The sequence below is a fragment of the Rhopalosiphum padi genome, chromosome 3, assembly GCF_020882245.1.
Source record: "Rhopalosiphum padi isolate XX-2018 chromosome 3, ASM2088224v1, whole genome shotgun sequence".
Lineage (NCBI taxonomy): Eukaryota > Metazoa > Arthropoda > Insecta > Hemiptera > Aphididae > Rhopalosiphum > Rhopalosiphum padi.
In genome coordinates, this window is record NC_083599.1 from 54,477,895 (window position 1) to 54,498,745 (window position 20,851).

The following is a 20,851-nucleotide window of genomic DNA, read 5'->3' on the forward strand; positions in this document are numbered from 1 at the left end:
ACTAAATAATTGTGAAGGACAAATACTTAGCACATAGTATTTATAAATGATTTTATATTAATCTTCACGTGTTTACCATATATCAACCATAGATATAATAATATTAATGTATTAATTTATTTCGAAGTTTGTACATACCTATACTACTATTGTACTTACAAGTAACAAAATTTTCCTAATTTATAATTGTGAAATATGATTTTGGGAAATTCTTACCTACTGAATTCAAGATTTGCAATGATTCCAATTTATAACCAAGTGTTTTTATAGCTTACCTCTTACCTATCAAATTGTTAATGAAAAAACAATAACTTTTCTATTACTATTGAATTATTATTAAAATATATACGGACACAAATATAAATAAACAATATTTTCACCGTCAAAACTAGAACCTTTTAATTTTTTACTTAATTGTAATTAAATAATTTGTAAAGAGTACTCCACTTTAAATACCCACCTACATTTATCGATACATCATACATTGTATCTAGTAAAGAGTATAGTATAAATAGTACCTAAACATTATTTAACATTATACTATAGTATCTAATTTAGGGATTAAAGTTTTTTTTAAATAATAATGTACAAGTATAAAACCGCTACAATAGCGGGATTGCAATATGTATTCGTACGCACCCACAAGACTACACACATATATTTTATGATCTTTAATAAATTATTGAAGTGCTTGTATTTACTTGACCGTAAAGTTCTTCGCTCTCTTGATTTCATTAATTAGTTTGAATAAATGCGTGAACAAATTATAGTTTAAAGAATGTTTATTTTAATTTTTAATATAACGGTCTTAGATTAAGATTTGCAATTTAGATCGACTATAATAAAAACAATTGTTTCAAAGTTATTAAGGGATTTGATAATAATGGTTTTTAAAAGAAATTCGATGTAGGCAATTTACCAAGTGAATTTATGTGATCATTAGTATGTGCAAAAGACACTATATTTATCACGAGCTCAATTAATATTATTTGTATTATTTTATCTGAAAATTAGAATCTTATAAACTTTTGCTTATGATATATATACGTATTTGTATATTAATTTTAAAAATATTTCTAAATTAGTATTTATTCTATAGTGATATAGTCTAATTCCTCAAATTACAAAGGTAATAAGTATATAAGTAAAAAAGTTTATAATTATAACGGCGTATTGGAGAATAAATGGAAGCCAAATTAAGTTCCATTTTCCTTAACTCTCGCTTTAGAATTTTGGAACGAAACCGTTGTCAATCGTTAGTACCGGGTGTGTTATCAAAATTTTAAGTTAGTGGTACAATCACACACTCTAATATCCTCTCTTCTCTGGGGCTATGGATTATATACGTTTAAAATAATTACAACTTAGTAATATTTCCATACAAACATATTATTATTTATACTTGTAACTAACTTATGAGTTATAACTATAGAAAAACCATTTTCATTTTCAATTCGTATTTCGGGATGTCTTAATATCCAGTTAATATTTAATACTAGTATAGAGAGGTTACATATATAATCAAAGTAGTACATAGTTTACCTACCTATAGTTGTGCTTGTAGTTTCCCATAAAGAATCTGAACTTTACGTATACGTATTGGTGTGTGGTAACTGTTATTATTATTCAATAAATATAGAAAGAAATCATACTAATCGAAAATTATTCAATATTTATCGTATACATGATGTATAAAATAGACAGTAATAATATAATATAATGTGCAGCTAGTATTATAATCGTGCAAAATATACTAAATAGGTATACTGTTAATTTTAATTTATGACTTCTTTCTTTCGTTTAACATTTAAATTTTATCAATTTAATAAGCAAATGGCAATAAATAGGTACTAAATATAAATTATAAATAACAATAATTTAGTGTACACCGAAAATGCTTTCTAAAGGCAGATGTTTTTCATTTTAATAAATGTTATATTGTTATAACTATTAGACATATTATTATATTTTATATAAAAAAAAAATATTATTTAATCCATCAATAACGCACACATTATATATTTTTTTCATGTATATTATTATGAAAAATATATATATAATATTATATACTTTACTAATTTGAAATAATTTCACGAAATTTCCAATTCAAGTTACCCGAAGCACCCTAGTTAAGACTCTGTCTTAAGATTTAAAAAAAACGTTTTTGCAATACTTATATCCTCGCCCCGTAAAGTATGCAGGAATGTACCTAATAAATTAATAAGTAATAATTATATTATGCGTTTTTACTATGCAGGCTCATCGACGTTTTAAAATCATAACACGTTTATAAAACAAAGACCATGACCAAATAATGCATTATTATTATTTATTTTTTATATATAATATGGAAAAATACATTATACCATAATTTATATCCATCAATTGTTATATTGACCCCGGATATCCGGATATACATAATACCGCAATCATAAGTTCTTTTTTGTATGCATATTATAATATTGTGTTTATATTGTCTAAATGGCTGTATAATAACTAATAAGTAATAACGAGTCACATAGATCCCCAAAAACGACTTGTTTAAACGTAGTTCGTTCTGTGTATAAGTATTATTATTATATTTTTCTTCTTACCCAGAATTATCCACGGTTTGGGTCACCCGGACTTGTTCTTCATTCATAAAACCCGTCGGCGTCGATTTTAGGTCGTTCAACTGTATTATTCAATATTATAAATTATTGTAATACGCTGTTGTAGGTAAATACATTTTTGTCACGAAAATTTGGAGGATCACGCATTGGAAAATAAAATATTATAATAAATTCGATACTTAACCCTGTATATTTTCTTCCATAAATATTATGAAATTGTAGGTATATTTTGATTAAAATCTTACAAAAGTCCAATAATTAATACATTTTTGACATACGATCATTTATAAATATGTATAATTATGCATATATTTTTGTATGTATATTATACTTTAACATATTGAATTTATTTATTATAATTAATTTTAATAACTATTTAAGAACGTATCGAAACACATTATATTTCATGGAATACTCAAGTATTTAACAATTTTTACTTTGTGTACTGTATATTTTATTTTCACATGTTTTTTTTCTGAAAAATATAAGCTATGCTCATTGGGCAATATATACCAGTTAATCATTTATTTCGTATAACTTTTATGTAATATGACAATATGTACTCTAAAATGTTCATGTAATTGAAAATTGCACACATAAAGAACTTGAAAAATAAATTTTTAGTAAACTATAAAAAAAAAAAAGAATAAAAAAATACAACCATTTTTTTTAACAAAATCTTTACGATTTTTAGGTAAACCAGTTAGTTTTTTTTTCATTCAATTATTTTTCATCAATGATAATAACATCATAATAGGTAAATCTACTGGCTTGATCCCAGTTGAGCGAAGCGAGACAAGTGCCCATTACCAATTCACTATATCCTGTTCATAGGTATTACTACTTTTTTATTATTATTATTATTATTTAATTTGATATTGTTATTCATGATATAATACGAGAGCGTTTTATGAAATCTAATTATAGCCATTCGATACAGAAGAAAATATAGCTGTACATCAAGTTCTTACGCTTACCTATAACTATTACTAAATTAAATCTAAAACATTTAGAGTGGTCAAAAGATATAAATAATGATACGAAATTATACAATAAATTGTTTTTAATTTGATATAATAGATACATCATTTTTACTTAAAATAATTTCATAGATATAAATGTAAGAAATATAAAAAAAATTATTTGGTTTTAAAGATTTAAAATACAAATATTATGTATCATAATTTTTTCAAATATTAAAGAATTGTATAGGTATGTATAAAAAAAATATTTAATTAATTTATTCGTATTACCATTACGGTGTGTAATCTGGCGTATATAAGTTATATGAATTAGAAACCTAAATATAAAATTAATAAATCAATAAATTATAGTTTTAATCACAGAACATATTATAATGTAAAGAGCTTAAGAAAATAATGGTAGGTATGTCGTATGTAGGATGTAGAAATCTAGATAATACAAATGGAGTGATACATCTAAACCTCACAATGCCAAGTAAATTAAAATGTTAACACTATCAAGTGTTAATATCCTATTTTTTATTTCCAGTTTAATTATTTATAGGTACTCAATTTATATACATTTAAAGTTACATACAGAAATAGCAATATTACTGTATGGGCTAGAATAACTCACTCGATTCTCATCCATTTGCGTTTAATTAAAAATTAAAGACATTCCTGTGTGTGACTAACGCTACGAATAATCGAATGTATCGGTACATCACCCAGGAACGTCCCAAATATCTTTTTCTCAGGTTTGATAGCAATCTTAAACAAATCCTCCGCGTTAGAACGAGTTCCAGACAAAACAAACACAATTAAAATAACATCAACAAGCATGCTTCGTTAATATAAGACGTGAACCAAAAGTCATGATATCGTGAACATCCTTTTAGTAGGTAGGTACCTACCTATATAGGTATATAAATGTATAAACAAGTCTGTTTTAGTCATTTATTTTTAATATAAGTTGTACATTCGTAGGTACCTATCACTTAATCATATGTGCAGTGCACATTGTGCACATATAGTTAGTCATAAAATAATTAAAATCTGGATAACTAACCAAAGATTTTTGTGACACTAAACGAGCTGAACATTAGTTATTTTTTAAATACTAAAAAATTTACACTAATTAAAAAACATTATAGCTTTACGAACCTGGATATCTTTAATCCACTGCAGGATGAATCGTAATTAGATTCCGGCCGTATCGGTCAAACAAATCATCGGTTGCGGTTGCATGTGCACAAAAAGAAATAACGTAATTCATAAGAATTATTGAAGGAACTAATTAATTCATCAATAAAAACATTTAACATAACGCTATATTACTATATTAGTATAGGTACCTACTAACCATGTATATATATATATATATAAAACATACCAATATACCATAATATTATTATGGTCATGCGGTACAATGATGTTGAGCGCGCATTCAATGGAAATTCCCCGACCAGCGCATCGCCCGTACTGTGATCAAAACATATACTATATAATTGTTTATACGGAAAATGTATAGTTAAAAATGTACACTATGTAGTCAGTTTTTCCTTAGGTTTTCCATCGAGCCGTGATCGTCTAGTGGTTAGGACCTTGCGTTGTGGCCGCAATAACCCAGGTTCGAATCCTGGTCACGGCACAAAATCTTTTTGCAGAAAATCACGGAAAACCGGCAAGAGAAAGCCGTGGTCCATAAGATTTCATGGTGGGAACAACTATAACAATAAAACATTATCGTCGTAACTGAGCGGCGGGAAATCTATTTTGGTTCGCTCATTCCATTCTCCGCCGAAGACGTGGTGGTGGAGTTGTGCTGGTGTGCAATAACATTTTTATTATTTATAAATCGCTGATAATTATATTAAATTCAAAGAAAAAGTATGTGTGCATTTTTTGTCACACTTTAATTAGTTATTTTTGATTTCCTCATTATAATATTTTATCTACCGTACGTTATAGCATGATTAAACCTACCTTTAAAATACCATCGTTATTATAATCGAACTCAGCATATAATTAAAAATTCAGTAAAATTTTTCGTAAAAAAACACCTGAACTTGATTAAAAATAAGTTTCATTTTTATACTTTTTACTGAGTGAATTATCTTATTAAATATTATTTTATATCCGTTTTAAAAATATATTCCACGAACCTATATATATGTTTATATATCAATAACAACAATAAGTGAGAATTAAAGTCTCTAGAGAAAAATGTCTGAATTAAAATTAAATTAAAAAATGTATTTTGTTAGTTTTCTAATTTATTTCTCAATTATTTTCAGAATAGCTTTTCAATCTTACCTAAAGTAACTAGAATAACTTAGTTAAAAAAAAATATATATATATAATTACAAAACCAAACATTTCATACTCCACTTACAGAATTTAAAATAAAGCCATAAAGGTATGTTAAAACAATTTGTATAAAAGTTCGGAGTTCCTATAATTGAGATAATACGCCTTGTTTATTTTTAATTAGTAACCGCCAACCGGTATCCTGCTTTGTGTCGTCGTAAATAGGAATGCAATTTATTGTTATAAAAAAAAATAATATTCACTGTACAATGAATTGAGATAGCATTTTTATAAAATATAAATAAATTGTTATAAACGTTATAATAATTATATTATATTTTTATGCGTTATAAGAATCTATAACATAATACACTCTTATCATAATATCATATATATATATATTTATATATATGCGTTAGCGAGCACATCATTTACATTGTTTTTACCAACAGCCAACAGGTGTTATTAGGTAAAGCTATCATGTTTTAAAATACGTGTACCTATGATATATGGTTATATGGCTACATATAATAATAATATCGTCTATATATTTCACTTAAAAATATGTATACTAAATAGTAAATTTCATCATTAATAATGTACCTACATAGTTTTAACAAATTAATTTGAATATTGTCCCTATATTAATCTGCACATTTTGTCATTTTTAAGTGCATACCTGCATAAAAAGTGCTTAGAGTTCACAGACCTCTTTTATTACTAGTCGTTCGTTATAATTTCTAAAATATATAAATGTATTAAAAAATAATGATAAAAATACGCTAATGCGTGTATAGTGGAGGTACCTATATATGTGATATTATAAAGTGACAGGTTTACGATAATATAATTTATATTTATATTTATCTTTATCTTGAAATTTTATGACGAGATTAAATAAACACAATACCAAACCATATTGAATTTATTATTACTTTTAATTATTGTTTTATTGATGATATTGTAATTGAGTGCTATAGTATTTTGTTACTACGCATTGAGTTAATTCGCATTAACTGCTGCATATAAACGTAGTATGCGATTGACTATTTATTTATTTATTAATTTATATTTACTTTTAAAATATAGTTAGATATTATTAAATAACCATTTATTCGATCGTATTATTTTGAAAATGTTATAATTACAAATTTGACAACGTTATTAAGACCTATTTGAAACGTCATCGTATTGTATTTGACGGATTTATTTATTATTATATCAAATATCATACGTAATCTTATTCCCAAAGGTAAATCATAGGCAATCGGATTCTACCTTTTTAATCATTACTTAGTACATATAGGCATAATACACAATATTTTAATTTTGAAAAACTTATAAAAACTATTGAAATTCTTATGCCTAACCCCATAAAAATATATTGTATAATTTGTTTAACTTATACGGTATGCATGCTTATTTAATATAAATAAAACTGATAAATACCGGTTTCTTACAACTATTATGAATTATAATTTATTTATTTATGTATAATATTACCATATATTATATTATTATACACATATAATAATGTATTGTGCCTAAACGGCAATAAATAGCTATAACAACTGCATCGAAAAGTCAGCGTATAAATATTTATATACTTAATTTATTATAATTTATAAGTATAATAATATAAAACCAACTGTGTTAATTCTACATAGGAATAGGCCTATAGGCAACACCTACCAATAAAGTTATCGAAGCAATTTAAAATTTTCAAACTATCCATTTTCCTAAATTGTTATAAGCTATCTATTATTATACCATTACCGTTATAATTCAATTTTCTCCGAGTGATTTAAGTTTTTAATTATTATTACTTTATGATTATGATAGACTGGTAAGTGATAATGATAACGTAAACAAAGAAGATATTATCATCATAAATATTGTAAACTGTTTTCTTAATTCTTTGATGACCAGAACAAAAGTACAAAATAAATATATATTGTAACATAAATTATAATAACATAATCTATATTATTATTTATGAATATTACGATTATCCGGATGTCCGCTATAACGTATACCTATGATGACATTTTTTACGTCCATCATAAAAAACAATTAGTAATTTACACCATTACCAGTACTACCTATATACAATTACAATACCTACTTACCAATAATATTTATTAGTTGTTATAGTATGCTCGTGCGTTCCGTGGAAATCGTTTCACTACAGTTGTCGCCACAACGCCGACAGCGCGCTCCTTAAATATCCTGATTACGGGTGATATTTCCACCCGGCCGTGATCGTCTAGTGGTTAGGACCTTGCGTTGTGGCCGCAATAACCCAGGTTCGAATCCTGGTCACGGCACAAAATCTTTTGCAGAAAATCCCGGGAAAATGAATGAAAATTATTATCGATCTCGTATGCCGCACACATCGTCTTTGTTGTACTATCAATACCATTGTTGTTGCGTTACTGGTTTTCCGACAGTCACGCCGCTCGTTTTTTACTTGCACGTATAAAATAGTTTACCGCCACTGCACTGTTGTTTTAATTATTATTAAGTATATTAAATTACTTGTATAGTTGATAACAGATTTAATTGATTTTTATTTTCTGTATCCAATTAGCACCTTGGTAAGATGTAAAATTGTATAATTATTATTTTCCAACAACTACCAATAAAGACTTGCTCGACTAAAATATAAATGTATATTATAAAACTTGATCTCATTGTAAAAATAAACTAGGTACAAGTATAAACGTCGTACAGATCTTGATAGATATAATTATCTCAATTTATGTTATGAATAAATAATTGTACGAAACTAGTTAATTTGTCATTATAAATTTAAATCGAATTTGAATTCAATTGACTTGTAAATTGTAATAAAACATTTGTTGTTTTCACACATTTTGAAATTCTAACACTAAATGTATTTTATATTTTTATTTAGGTATATAGTATTTTTGACTTTTGTAATATTTATTCAACAAGATAAAATAATAGTTGAATATAATCAAAATACCTGATTAAGTACTGAAAATGTATTGTATAATTTTATGTAGTACAATTGAATTTACCACTATCGGCACTATCAAAAGTATAAAATGTCTAAAAAACTAAACACATGGTTAGATAATACACTGTTTTGAAATTGCTCATCTAAATACTATAAGAGTACGTCACACTCACGCCTGCATGTTATCTCCGTCTTACAATCATAAAAAATATGTACAACAAAACAAATTTGTGTTCAGCAGATTCGTTTTGTGTAATGTGACTACTGTTTACTAAACTTAAATATAATTTTGAATTTTCCTATTATAAATTTTAAACGTAAGAACACATTACACATTTTTTTTATCTAAGCGAGTTATGAAAATTTTTAAATTGTAATATTTAAAATTTAAACACTGTAAAAACTCATTATAACACTGTTAAGTGTCAATGTTCACACCATAAGTTAATAATAGGTCAATTCACACTCTATTATTAAAGTTTACTACATGGAAGTGTTGAATACAAATTTGGTATGAATGTATGATGTATGTTTGGTAGGCGTATAATGTGTACGTTCGTAAGACAAAGATACTATGTGGACAAGACTGAACACATGCTGCAGGTGTCTATGTTGTCACATGTGTCTAGTCTATTTTTACTATTTTACTATAAAGAATGACCATTAATTCATTAAAAATATACAACTATTGTAAATTACGAATTTTATGATTTTTAACAGGCGTTTTAATATACATTTGCAGTTTAGTAATTATTATATTAATTAAGTTGTAATTTACAACATAAAGTTAAATGATAGAATTATAATGGATGGTTTAAATATATATATATGAAAATGTATTATACTATTTCTTTCTATTACTATTTACTATAATAGAAAATTGTCAATAGTATTTAATCTTTTATATGATTTTTTTTTATTCATAAAAATAGATTTATAAAACTAAAACTAATGAAAAAAGTTATATAAAAATAATTTCATTTTTTGTTTCAGTTCAATACAAAGTGAATTGTGACGATGAATACATGACCGTCGATGTTAAAAAAACCGATGACATTAAAAGCATTTATCTGAACCAAATGAAATTTTATCCAGGTAATGTAATATTTTTAATTTATATTATTAATAGTAAGAAAGTATTGAATTGATGTTGGGCACCGTAGTTCTAATGTAATGTAAAATACTTAATAGTCAATCAAAAAAAAAATAATAATTATATATATAAATACAAATTGTCAGTCTAGATGCTATTAAGGCTTTTCTTAATAATAATAATATATATTATTTAACAATGAAATATCCAGTTTTATTATATTTGTTTAGAGGTACTATTATTACAGTATTATGATAATATGATCTGTATAATATATAATAATAATAATAATTATTAAAATCTTATTGATGAATTGCATTTTGTATGTGGACAGTACTTATATAGATATTAGATCGCCCATGTATATAAATGCACTGATGGAACATGCGGTAAAATTACATAAAACAGTAATTCGTTATTATAGATTAATATTGCAATAGTATTTTTTTATTATAAAACAAACGTTCTTGAAGAATAAGAAAAAAAATTAAAATTTGCCCCGTCTGTTACGGTAATAAGCCGTAGATTTTTTTTATAAAAAATGTGAAAATCCAGTGTATTTATATAATATCACCTTTTTTACTCAATTTTTTAAACTTCATTCTTCAATTATTTTTTTTATCATAATCAGAGCTTGCTTGCCAACCGGTTTTCGAAAAAAACCTCATTCAGTTCAAACTGTCTCTACGAGACGTGTTCAAATGCGGACTGACAAAAGTGACCAATCAAGGAACCGTAAGAGTTTGGAACATTTCTTAAGTTTTTCATAAATTCTGCATGGAAAACTTTTGACTTTTTAGGGTACAGTCACGTACTATCATCAGATAGTCATAGAGAAAGACGGCGGCAACAACTATGAACACAAGTCTTTCGTAAATGTTAAGTGTTGGTTTTCTGGAAATAAAAATCACACAGTGGCCAAGAGGAACGTGTTACCCGCTGGATTCCAAGAGCCAGAGTAAGTTTATTTTGTGTGCACACATAGAAGTTCAGGGTTCGGTTGTAAACTATAAATTATTGACAAATTTAAAAACACCAAAGATCATATTTATGCTAATATTTTATTTATATTGATACTATGATTAATTAATTAATTAACATTAATAATTAAATGGAATGTGTAATAATAAATGTAAATACAATCGTTATAGTTCACGGCTTTGATGCAAAACATAGACAATCTTTAGTACTAAAATTTCTTTACCTATCTGGCTATCTACTACGTGAGAATCAGTTTTAATTTCATTAATATTTATTATTAATATAATTGTTACTTTACGAATAATTATTTTATTGAAAATACACTAAATGAAGATAATAGTAATAATAATAATCGTCTTCAAAACGGAGATATAAAATACAATGTAATATTATATAAATATCGTGATAAAATTATAAGGCAATACAATTTAAACAATATACTTCGCTGATTTACCACACGATCGCACGTGCCCGCTGACGTGTATAATTTATTTGTTTATATCTATTACTATGTTAATATATAGGTAGTATAGAGTATATACATTATAGTCATTCGAGCATATTATTGTATTATTCTCAAAGCGTATAATGTGGCTAACTTATGGGTTAGGTAGCTAAGCGAAGAGGTTATTTTTAAAAATTGTGAAAACTAGTATTTATATCTTTATTATTTGTAATGATTAACTAATAATGATTTAAAGATAATATTTAATCGCGTGAGAAATAAAAATAAATTCAATTCAAAAGGGGCGGTGTACCGAATAGGTATCTAAAAGGTTTAGGTTTTAATAAATATCATGAATGTTTGATACATATAGAACCAGGGATTTTGATACGGTTATTTGAGATGAGTATCTATAACTCACCATGCATCCATCGCTGGACATTGTGGATCGTTAATAATATAATAGTAATACATTTATTTATTTTATTATTGTACGCATCATATCGAATATGCGGTAAAAATCAAAGCACTTATATTATGTAGGTAATGCTGTATTTGCCAATAGGTATAATTACTATAGGTCTATAAGCTGCAATTCCGGCCATACCGGTTTAATCTTTATTCTCCGGCAATATTAAATTGTAGTACAGTTGTCTACAGCAGCTCGTTTTCGATTTCATCGAGTACATTAATATTATGTATTATTGAACGAGATAAAAAATGAAAGTATGTATTATAATAATATAACCACAACAATTATCCATTGATATTTATGTTGGAAGAGGGATAACTAATAAATTGTCAATTGAATTTACAATGTTATATTTTTAAGTAGATGTACCTACTATACCAGATGTCCAGATACATAAACAAAATTTGAAAACTTACAAAATAGAAGTATTAAAGTAGGTAGTCAAAATGTGTTTTTGGAATTTACTACCGAATATTGTTGAAAAAAAACACGATCTAGTTTCCGACATAGTTATTTAAATAAAACGGATTATTTATTTCTATACCCTAATTAGTAATTACACGCTATTATAGTCCCGTTATTTTAGTATTTCATTGTAATTACTATAATATTGTTATGATTTCAGATTTTTAATAGCGCGGTATTTTAAACAATCAATTTGTTCTTATTATCAAAATTCGAAAGAAAATTATAATATATTCTTTTAAGCTTACAAGTTGTCAAATTTAATTCATATACAAATCAGATATTGTGTTTAAAATATGTTTTTTTTAACTTGTTTCTTGTTTGTGGTATTATAATATATAAAACCTATGCTTCTGCGGAAATTTGAAAAATTATCGCTACTGTTTTATAATAGTTTATTATACTGCATAGCTATTATTATACTATAGACCAATGGTTTTAAACCTTTTTGGTTCCACGGCTCCCATACAAATAATGATAATAATAAAAACATATTGTTTACAATTTTATTATTAGTTTATACAACGGACGCGGCTCCTTAAATAATAACCAACGACGCCCCTGGGAGCCGCGACGCACAGGTTGAAAACTACTGCTATAGACTATAGAGTATATAGACTAGACTTACATAATATATATTGTATAATATATTTATATATACATATATTATTCATTTATACTGGGCACTGGCTGTATACCTGGTATAACCTGTAATCTCACAGGGACAAAATTAACTATCATAAAATACAGCGCTTTATCGGGTGTATAAATATCGGTTTTGATAATAACCAGCGAACGATGTTCCTTACAACGAATTCACCGGATGCCGTGTACAATATATTTAATTATCAATTGCATTACAGGGACTTGGAGATAACTACATCGTTGACAGAAAACGCGCCGGTTCCCATGCTTAAGGTGGGCGTACGACAGGGCGGTAGTATCGTAAACGGCGAACTCAACGTTAACCCGGGCACTCCGTTGCAAATGGAAATATACCTGGACAAAGAGAGTGCTCCAATTTATGGGTTGCTGGTGAGCTACATGCAAGTGACAGACACCAAAGCGCAAGAGGAAACTATCATATTCAATGGGTAAGTAGTCATCGATGCGTAAAATACAAATAATAGCGTAGGTACTTCAAACCCGTTGAACCTCTGAATTTTTATAATGAAAAACACTATACGGAGAATATACTATATAGTGATTAAAATGGTGGTTTTGGAAGACACACACAAATTGCACAATTTAAAGTAATCGTATCAATAGAAGATCGATTTTGGTCTTTCATTTTCAAATAGATTCTAAGCTAAATTATTTTTTTTTTATACTCTGTCAACCTTAATTTACAAGTAATTATAGCTAGTTCATATAAACAATTTAATTCTGTTTTGTGCGCTCTAATTGTTCGTTTCACTATATTAAAGTAAAAATATCAAATAATAATTATTTGAAACTTGAAAGGTGCTATATTATAATATTATACTTCATACCGTCGATAGAAGTTACAAAATATATTCAGGTCCGATAAATGTGATAACTGAAAATTGTATTGAATATTACCTAAAAAAAAAAAATGTTTTACTTTGTGTAAGTGTGCCTTTATAAGAGTTGAATACGTCATCTTCGATCTGAATATTTGTACGTAATATACTAATATATATTTTACCCACAGCTGTTCGGTGGATCCATATTTGTTTGAAAACTTTAATACGGTGGACGGCGATTTTTTGACCGCTAAATTCAGGGCGTTCAAGTTCCCCGAGTCAACGTACGTGCAGTTCAAAGGCACCGTTAACGTCTGTTTAGACAAGTGCAGAGGGGTTAGTAACTATATTACACTCCATTAATGTATATTGCGTATACATACTATTATAATTTATAATACAACTACAATATTATATGTAATTATATTATATGACGCGTGTTGTTTTAATGAACACTGCAGACAAACGACGATGACTTTAATATTGTGTCTAATGTCTATATATGTTTATACAAAAATAATGATGTGCACGCCACGTTTAACTACCTATTTGTTCAGACGTTAAATTAATATCATTCTAAAAAGATAGTTATGTTTTTGTCGTTCATACTTGTGTTATTAAACAAAATTAAATTTAATCATTTAACATAGTTTTGTAAACAAATTTACATTTAAAAATAATTGTAGGTGCTTCATTATTTAAATTTAAAAAAATTTAAAATATATATACTGTAATATATATATAATATTTATACTGTGTATTACTATACGCATTATAGTATACTCATAAATTTCAACGAAATTTGATAAAAAAAAATCAGTAGGTTTCAATAATTTATAACGATAGTTTATAAATTTCATTATTAAAAGTGCTTAAAAATAAATTTAAAAGATCCAGAAGATATTTTTATAAGATACAATTTTAAACTAAATTTAATTTTTTCACATTTGTCAAAAATATAAATAAAAATATTTATTGATGTAACATAACTGAGAGCAACAAGAAATATTCGACAACTATTTATTATTTTACTTGCTAAATACGTTTAGAGCTAAATATTAAAGAGATTGATTCTATTTATACTCGATAAATAAATTATAAAACAGTAGATAACAAAAAAATGTTTTCTTAGTTATACCTATAATATTTCCGAATTTATTTATCTGGCCCTGCCCACCCAAACTTCCGCATTACATCAATGAATGCATACAGCGTCGTAAATACATCTAATGATGATATTTAGGTACTAACTACACAGACATTAATTGAAAAAATGTTACGTTCAAAATAAATAAAAAATTGTAATCTATATCATTCGTAAATCTTTCATTAGAACACTAATGACATTACAGTTTGTTAAACAGATATCTCATTAAAAACAAATCACGACCAACGAAGTGCGAATAAACTGTAAAAAGCGCATGTGTCATTATATACCTTAGTAAGATGCACAAATAAAATTACAACAAATGTAATTTATCAATTTGTATAAGATTTGATCTCGTTAGTATTTAAAAATATATTAGATGTCTACTCTAAATCAGGACATATTCTTCTATTATTTTATCTCATTATTTTACAATCAAATAAAATGTAAAATATAATAATATACTGTTGTTATATCTATTACATTTTGACACGTCTAACGGCTCTTATATTATTTAATACCTACTGATACCATTTTCTACCGCTATAATAATTTCTAAACTTACTATACTGGAATAACCAATACTCTGAGACTATATTTTTGTGTTGGACAATTCAGAAGACGACATACTAAAAATCGATAATTCGTTACACTCAATAATTCCGTCTGTAAAGAAGTAAAACGAGTTTTTTAAAATTGATTTTTAATATTACAAAATATTTAATTAAAAGACTAAAGATAAAATTAAAATAAGCTTAATACGAAAAAAATCACTGTTAAAATTGATTAGAAACACGCATACATTTTATATTCTATTTAATCTAAGCTTAGGACTTGGTATTTTTATTATTAAATTGCTTAATACGCAATACGCATTTTATAACCAGTGTAGTCTGTGACAGATAGGCCCATTTTTTTTAGGAAAGCATAAATTAAATTTCTAATTTAAACTATGCAAATTCTGAGAAAATTTATTTTCAGTTTTCATCCACTACTCCACATTCTAATTAATTATAATATGTAAAAGTTTGTTTTTAAATTGTAAACTCATATGACTTATATCTTAATAATATTATAAGTAGTGTTATAGTGTTTATTAGAAAAAACAATTTTTTTAATAATTTTTAAGAGTACGCTTTCATGACCTCTTTTACCCAGTGTTATATAAAACTTTGGTTTTAGGTGGATTGTAGCAACGGTAAAGTGGGCTTCGGAAGGAAGAGGCGAGAAATCAGTGGTATTCCACCTGACCCAAATAAGGTGTTTGAAGTGTCCATGACCACTTTTATCAAAGTGGATTACAAGAGTGAAATGGCCCGAGAAAAAGGTAAAAAACTAAAAACAACGTATTTATGCTCATTAACAACGCCAGTAATTCATAGTAGAAAAATTGAGTAAATATTTAATTATTATTTATTAAATACAATATACAAATTTTAAAACGTTTATTGATAATCAAAAACATATTATTTAATAACAATTAATATGTACTAACATTTATTCACACATTTGGTGTACCGTGAATTAATATCAAATTGTATTTAAAAAAATATATATTGTTTTATTAATATATTATTATTATATAAAAATAAATAAAATAAACAGTTAGTTTCTTCTACGATAATAAATATAATAATTAAAAATAGAAAAAAATCTTTCTGTTAATATTTTAAGTTCAAATGATAAAAAAATAAATTTTATCAGCATTTATGACTACCTACTGTGTAATATCAGAACCGTTATGAATCAGTTCCTGTCACGATTTAAGATAGTATCTATAATACTATCTTAAATCGTGGTTCCTGTTTAACTAGCTCTATCACTGAATAGGGTAGTATTCTTAATGCAAAACATGTACGCATTGAACGACATATTGCCTATATATCACCCCTTAAAAATAACGTATTTGTAGAAGTTATGTATCACTGAAATCACCGTCCAAATTGGGTACGATTACAGCAAATAATAATTAAAAAAAGGGTTGTTAGATAAATGGAGTAAATAATTTTAGATAAAAAAAGGAAGAAGAGTAGGAAATCGCTCTGCTATACAATAAGTGTCGAAAAATAATATTCAGATTTGGACGCATTGAACTCGAATTCTTCAATAAGTTTATTGAATAGCAACAGAACAAAACGTTTAAAAATACCCAAAAAATTCACGTTTATGAAGATTTAAGAAAATCTAAGTCTAATCTGACATGCATAAAGCGTTAGAAGTGTTTTTAAAATAAATACAATTTCGCGTTACATGGAACTGAAAGTTTATCCTAGAGTTTTCATACGTAAAAAACGGTTTCAATGAAAAAATATACGGAGTTTGAAATTTGCACCAAATTGAGTATCTATGTATTTGATTATAATAAATAGGATATCGTCGTCGATGTCGAGACTCAGATAACAATAATATTTTTTTCGGGATTTCTAACTATACGCTGTCTCTTAACTGGTAATCATTACCATCATTAAGTTTGATGTCCGATTATTTCTCAGTATTATATCTATATACCTGCATTTTTGACAAAAATAGTTTATTTATTAAAATATTATTGATAATCTATTACATAATATGTTTTTCATTTATATTATTGAGATTAGGTAGCTTTTATGTCACAATAATACGAAGGTGTGAATCGATTAGTGAAATGATCGCTCAGAGTCTAAAAACGAAATTGTCTGTATTATTACTGATTAGCTTTTTATGTATTTACTATTTATACACTATTATACATTTATAGTTTAAACTAAATACTATCGAAAGAATAATTAATTCGAATTTCGGTGCAAATCACAATTTGCATTTTTAATTAACTGTGATGGGGGGGGGGGGGGGAAATCACCAACATTTCAAAAATATGTTGATACAATCATGAACGTTGTTTTTGATTTGGTGCATAATATATTGTCTGTGTCTACAGCTGAAATACATTATTTGCTGATATTATATTTACGATTTCATGAACATTTAATAAAATTCGCCGTCCGCCCTTTTCGCAGTGAAATTGGAAATCGACACGACCGCGGACGAACGGAACCAGACCAACTCGAACTCGCTGGACGTGAGGCCCAAGGGCGGCGCCCGGAACGCCGACGGAACCGACCACATGCGCGTGGACACCGAGGAAATCCGCGAGGAACTCAAGTACACGTTGCTGGAGACCAACGCCGGTCACACTGTGGGGCCGCACACCGTGGCCACGGTGGTCTTGCTGTTGGTGGTGGCCGTCGCGCGCGCGGCGATGATGGACGTCTGAAGCACTATCGTCCCGCCCGTCCGCCCGCCGTCACACAACTAACCGCTCTAACCTTATTAACTTTTCTTTTCTTTTTTTCGTGATTTATATATTTTATTTTATCAATAAAAATTATTTTTAGGCATATAATTATTTATACGTAACATAATATCATATAATATCGCCTGTACCGCGTTCAAAACAATAACCGTTTGAAGCCTATTCAATGAACAAAATGTTTATGTGTGTGTGTGTGTGTTTTTAACTATATAGTTTATTTCCCGCACCGTTTCGCGAGCTTGTTGCGGGCGAGAGTTTGTGAGGTTTGAGAAAACTAGACTCTGTTCTTTAAGCTAATTATAAAATATTTTAAATTGTATATATTTTATAGAAACACGTCGTAGCACGCCTGCCATTAATATTTTTCGTTTTAACGTTGTGCACTTCAACCGTAGACTTACAAATCAAATCACAAATTTCATTATCATTGAACATTTCCGAGCACGCCCCCGATATCATCAAACGATGGTAATATACACGTTTTCGAAATATAAATTATAACACGGCGTTTTGAAAATCGATTAATAGATACTTGAATTACTCATATTGATATAATAATAAGTATCATTGCACAGTCATTATATTATTAAATTTTACCAGTCTATTTAATTATATTTGAACGGTTAGGTTGAAGATGAACAAGGTTTTTTTTAATAAAAATACGATGACTTAATAAAACAACTTACATTTCTTAAAAATAAAAAATACCCTTCATAAAATTAAAAAATATATATAATACACTATTTTTATGTTTCATAATATACAAAAATTAATTAATAAATTTAAGTGTTTGAAATATGAATATCAAATTAAGAATATATTTTAATTTTTAATTGGGTGATGAAATTTCAAAAATTGATCCTAAATTCACCAAGTAAAATATATAAAAATAAGTTCTCATGTATGTAAATATAAAATAAAAACAAACAATTTGGCATTTGCCGAGATTTAATAAAATGCAAAAAATGCAAAAAGTTCTTTTCAAATTAAAATCAAGGCAGAAAAATGTAACATCGCAAAGATGTGTAATTTAAAATTGTATGAACTCTGATCTATAAATCTGATTATACATTTTGAATGCCATGTCTTTTAGATACAAAAAAAAAATGCTATTACATCCTATCCTTAATGATGAGTATAATATATAATATAGATTAAAAATATTATTTTGAATAGACTTTATAAATAATCGGCACAAACGGTCGTTGTTTTGGAATCCAGTTTTTAATCATTCGAATAATGTTTATTTTGCTTTAAAATTGTTTATTATATGATTTGCTCATAAAATAAATTATGTTTTATAAACTTGTAGACGAACATTAACATATTCATTAACCATCGTTAAACTTTTGTTTTGGTACTATGAATAACGTCTTACATTGTTTATAATTTATCTTAATTAGTACTGAAACTTTAACAATTTATTATTAAATTGAAGTAGTATTAATATAATATGTCCTTCATAATATTATAGTATAGATAATATATATTTAACTTGGTTATAATATGATTATTCCCCAAAAGTGTGAATTTTTTCTATGATATATTATTTAATGCAATCTGAACTAAATGTATTTTCATTTTTTAATAACTGTGATAATTGTAGTTATGTTATAATTAATATTAATATAAAATAACTATACATTATAATTTATAGAGATAAATACGTTTTTGTCTAACGCCAATGTATAATAATAAAATAATAGTTGTAATGTGGTCATGATTTTTTCGATTGATAAAATCATTATTTTTGTAATGTAAACAATATAATAAATACGATTAATTTTCTAATCTATAATATATTAGTTTAATTAATTAAATATAAAAACAAGGTTTCATACAAAAATCAATATTTATAACTTGGTAACAATTTTTTTAGTATTCACCCATTGTTGACAAAATAATACTTAACAATTTAAAAATATATATTAATATTTTATAAACAACTACTTATATGGGCATAGAATTAGTTTTGTCTTCCGATTACTATATATTAATATTATGATTTATGTGGCACCAAAATCAAGTAGAAATTCATAGTCCGTGTAATATTAATGTTTAGGGTGGGATTACTTCTTTAAATTTATGTTTACATTTAATTGTATAAGTTATTATTTTTATAGTTCAGTCGTGAATATTGTACACTGAAACTGTCATAATGTCATATTATAATAACTAACGTGCACATATTGTGATACATCATGACGTGTCAAGTATTGAATAATTTAATAATCTGTAATAAGTGATATTATAATTGATGAATATAATTTATAATGTAGTCGATAATAGTCTCCATAATATTGGCTAGTTTCTACTAATATCTACATATTTTATCGCTAAAAACGGCCTAGCTTATTAATTACTAGCATTAGGCTCTATCTAAATATAGAAACAGTTCGACAATCAGCTACAAAACATTACTCCAGATTCCACTAAAAATTATCTACATATATAAACCTTATAATTTTCGCACTCTTATCCAAATCTCTCCCAGGAAATCTAATTCGCTGTTTGAAATGCCCACGATGCAGAGACTTACTCAAATAAATTATAATTAAAAACATGTTGAGTTCCATCACTAATCATGTCGTTATATTTATTT

At 26.7% G+C, this 20,851-nt stretch overlaps 1 protein-coding gene and 2 non-coding genes across 3 annotated transcripts in view; all 3 read left to right on the forward strand.

Moving 5' to 3' along the window:
• The window catches only part of LOC132925195 (uncharacterized), a 61,376-nt gene extending 41,329 nt beyond the window's left edge, over window positions 1–20,047 (forward strand). Inside the window, exons 3-9 of the mRNA XM_060989609.1 lie at window positions 9,861–9,962; window positions 10,592–10,695; window positions 10,761–10,918; window positions 13,187–13,417; window positions 13,999–14,146; window positions 16,140–16,284; window positions 17,954–20,047. Of these exons, the coding sequence (XP_060845592.1) occupies window positions 9,861–9,962; window positions 10,592–10,695; window positions 10,761–10,918; window positions 13,187–13,417; window positions 13,999–14,146; window positions 16,140–16,284; window positions 17,954–18,210 (1,145 nt within the window). The 3' untranslated portion in view covers window positions 18,211–20,047. The remainder of the gene's footprint in view (window positions 1–9,860; window positions 9,963–10,591; window positions 10,696–10,760; window positions 10,919–13,186; window positions 13,418–13,998; window positions 14,147–16,139; window positions 16,285–17,953) is intronic.
• Trnah-gug (transfer RNA histidin (anticodon GUG)) lies at window positions 5,154–5,225 on the forward strand. The gene has a single exon. It is a non-coding gene; the product is annotated as a tRNA-His (tRNA).
• Trnah-gug (transfer RNA histidin (anticodon GUG)) lies at window positions 8,140–8,211 on the forward strand. The gene has a single exon. It is a non-coding gene; the product is annotated as a tRNA-His (tRNA).
• Window positions 20,048–20,851: the final 804 nt, after the last annotated feature.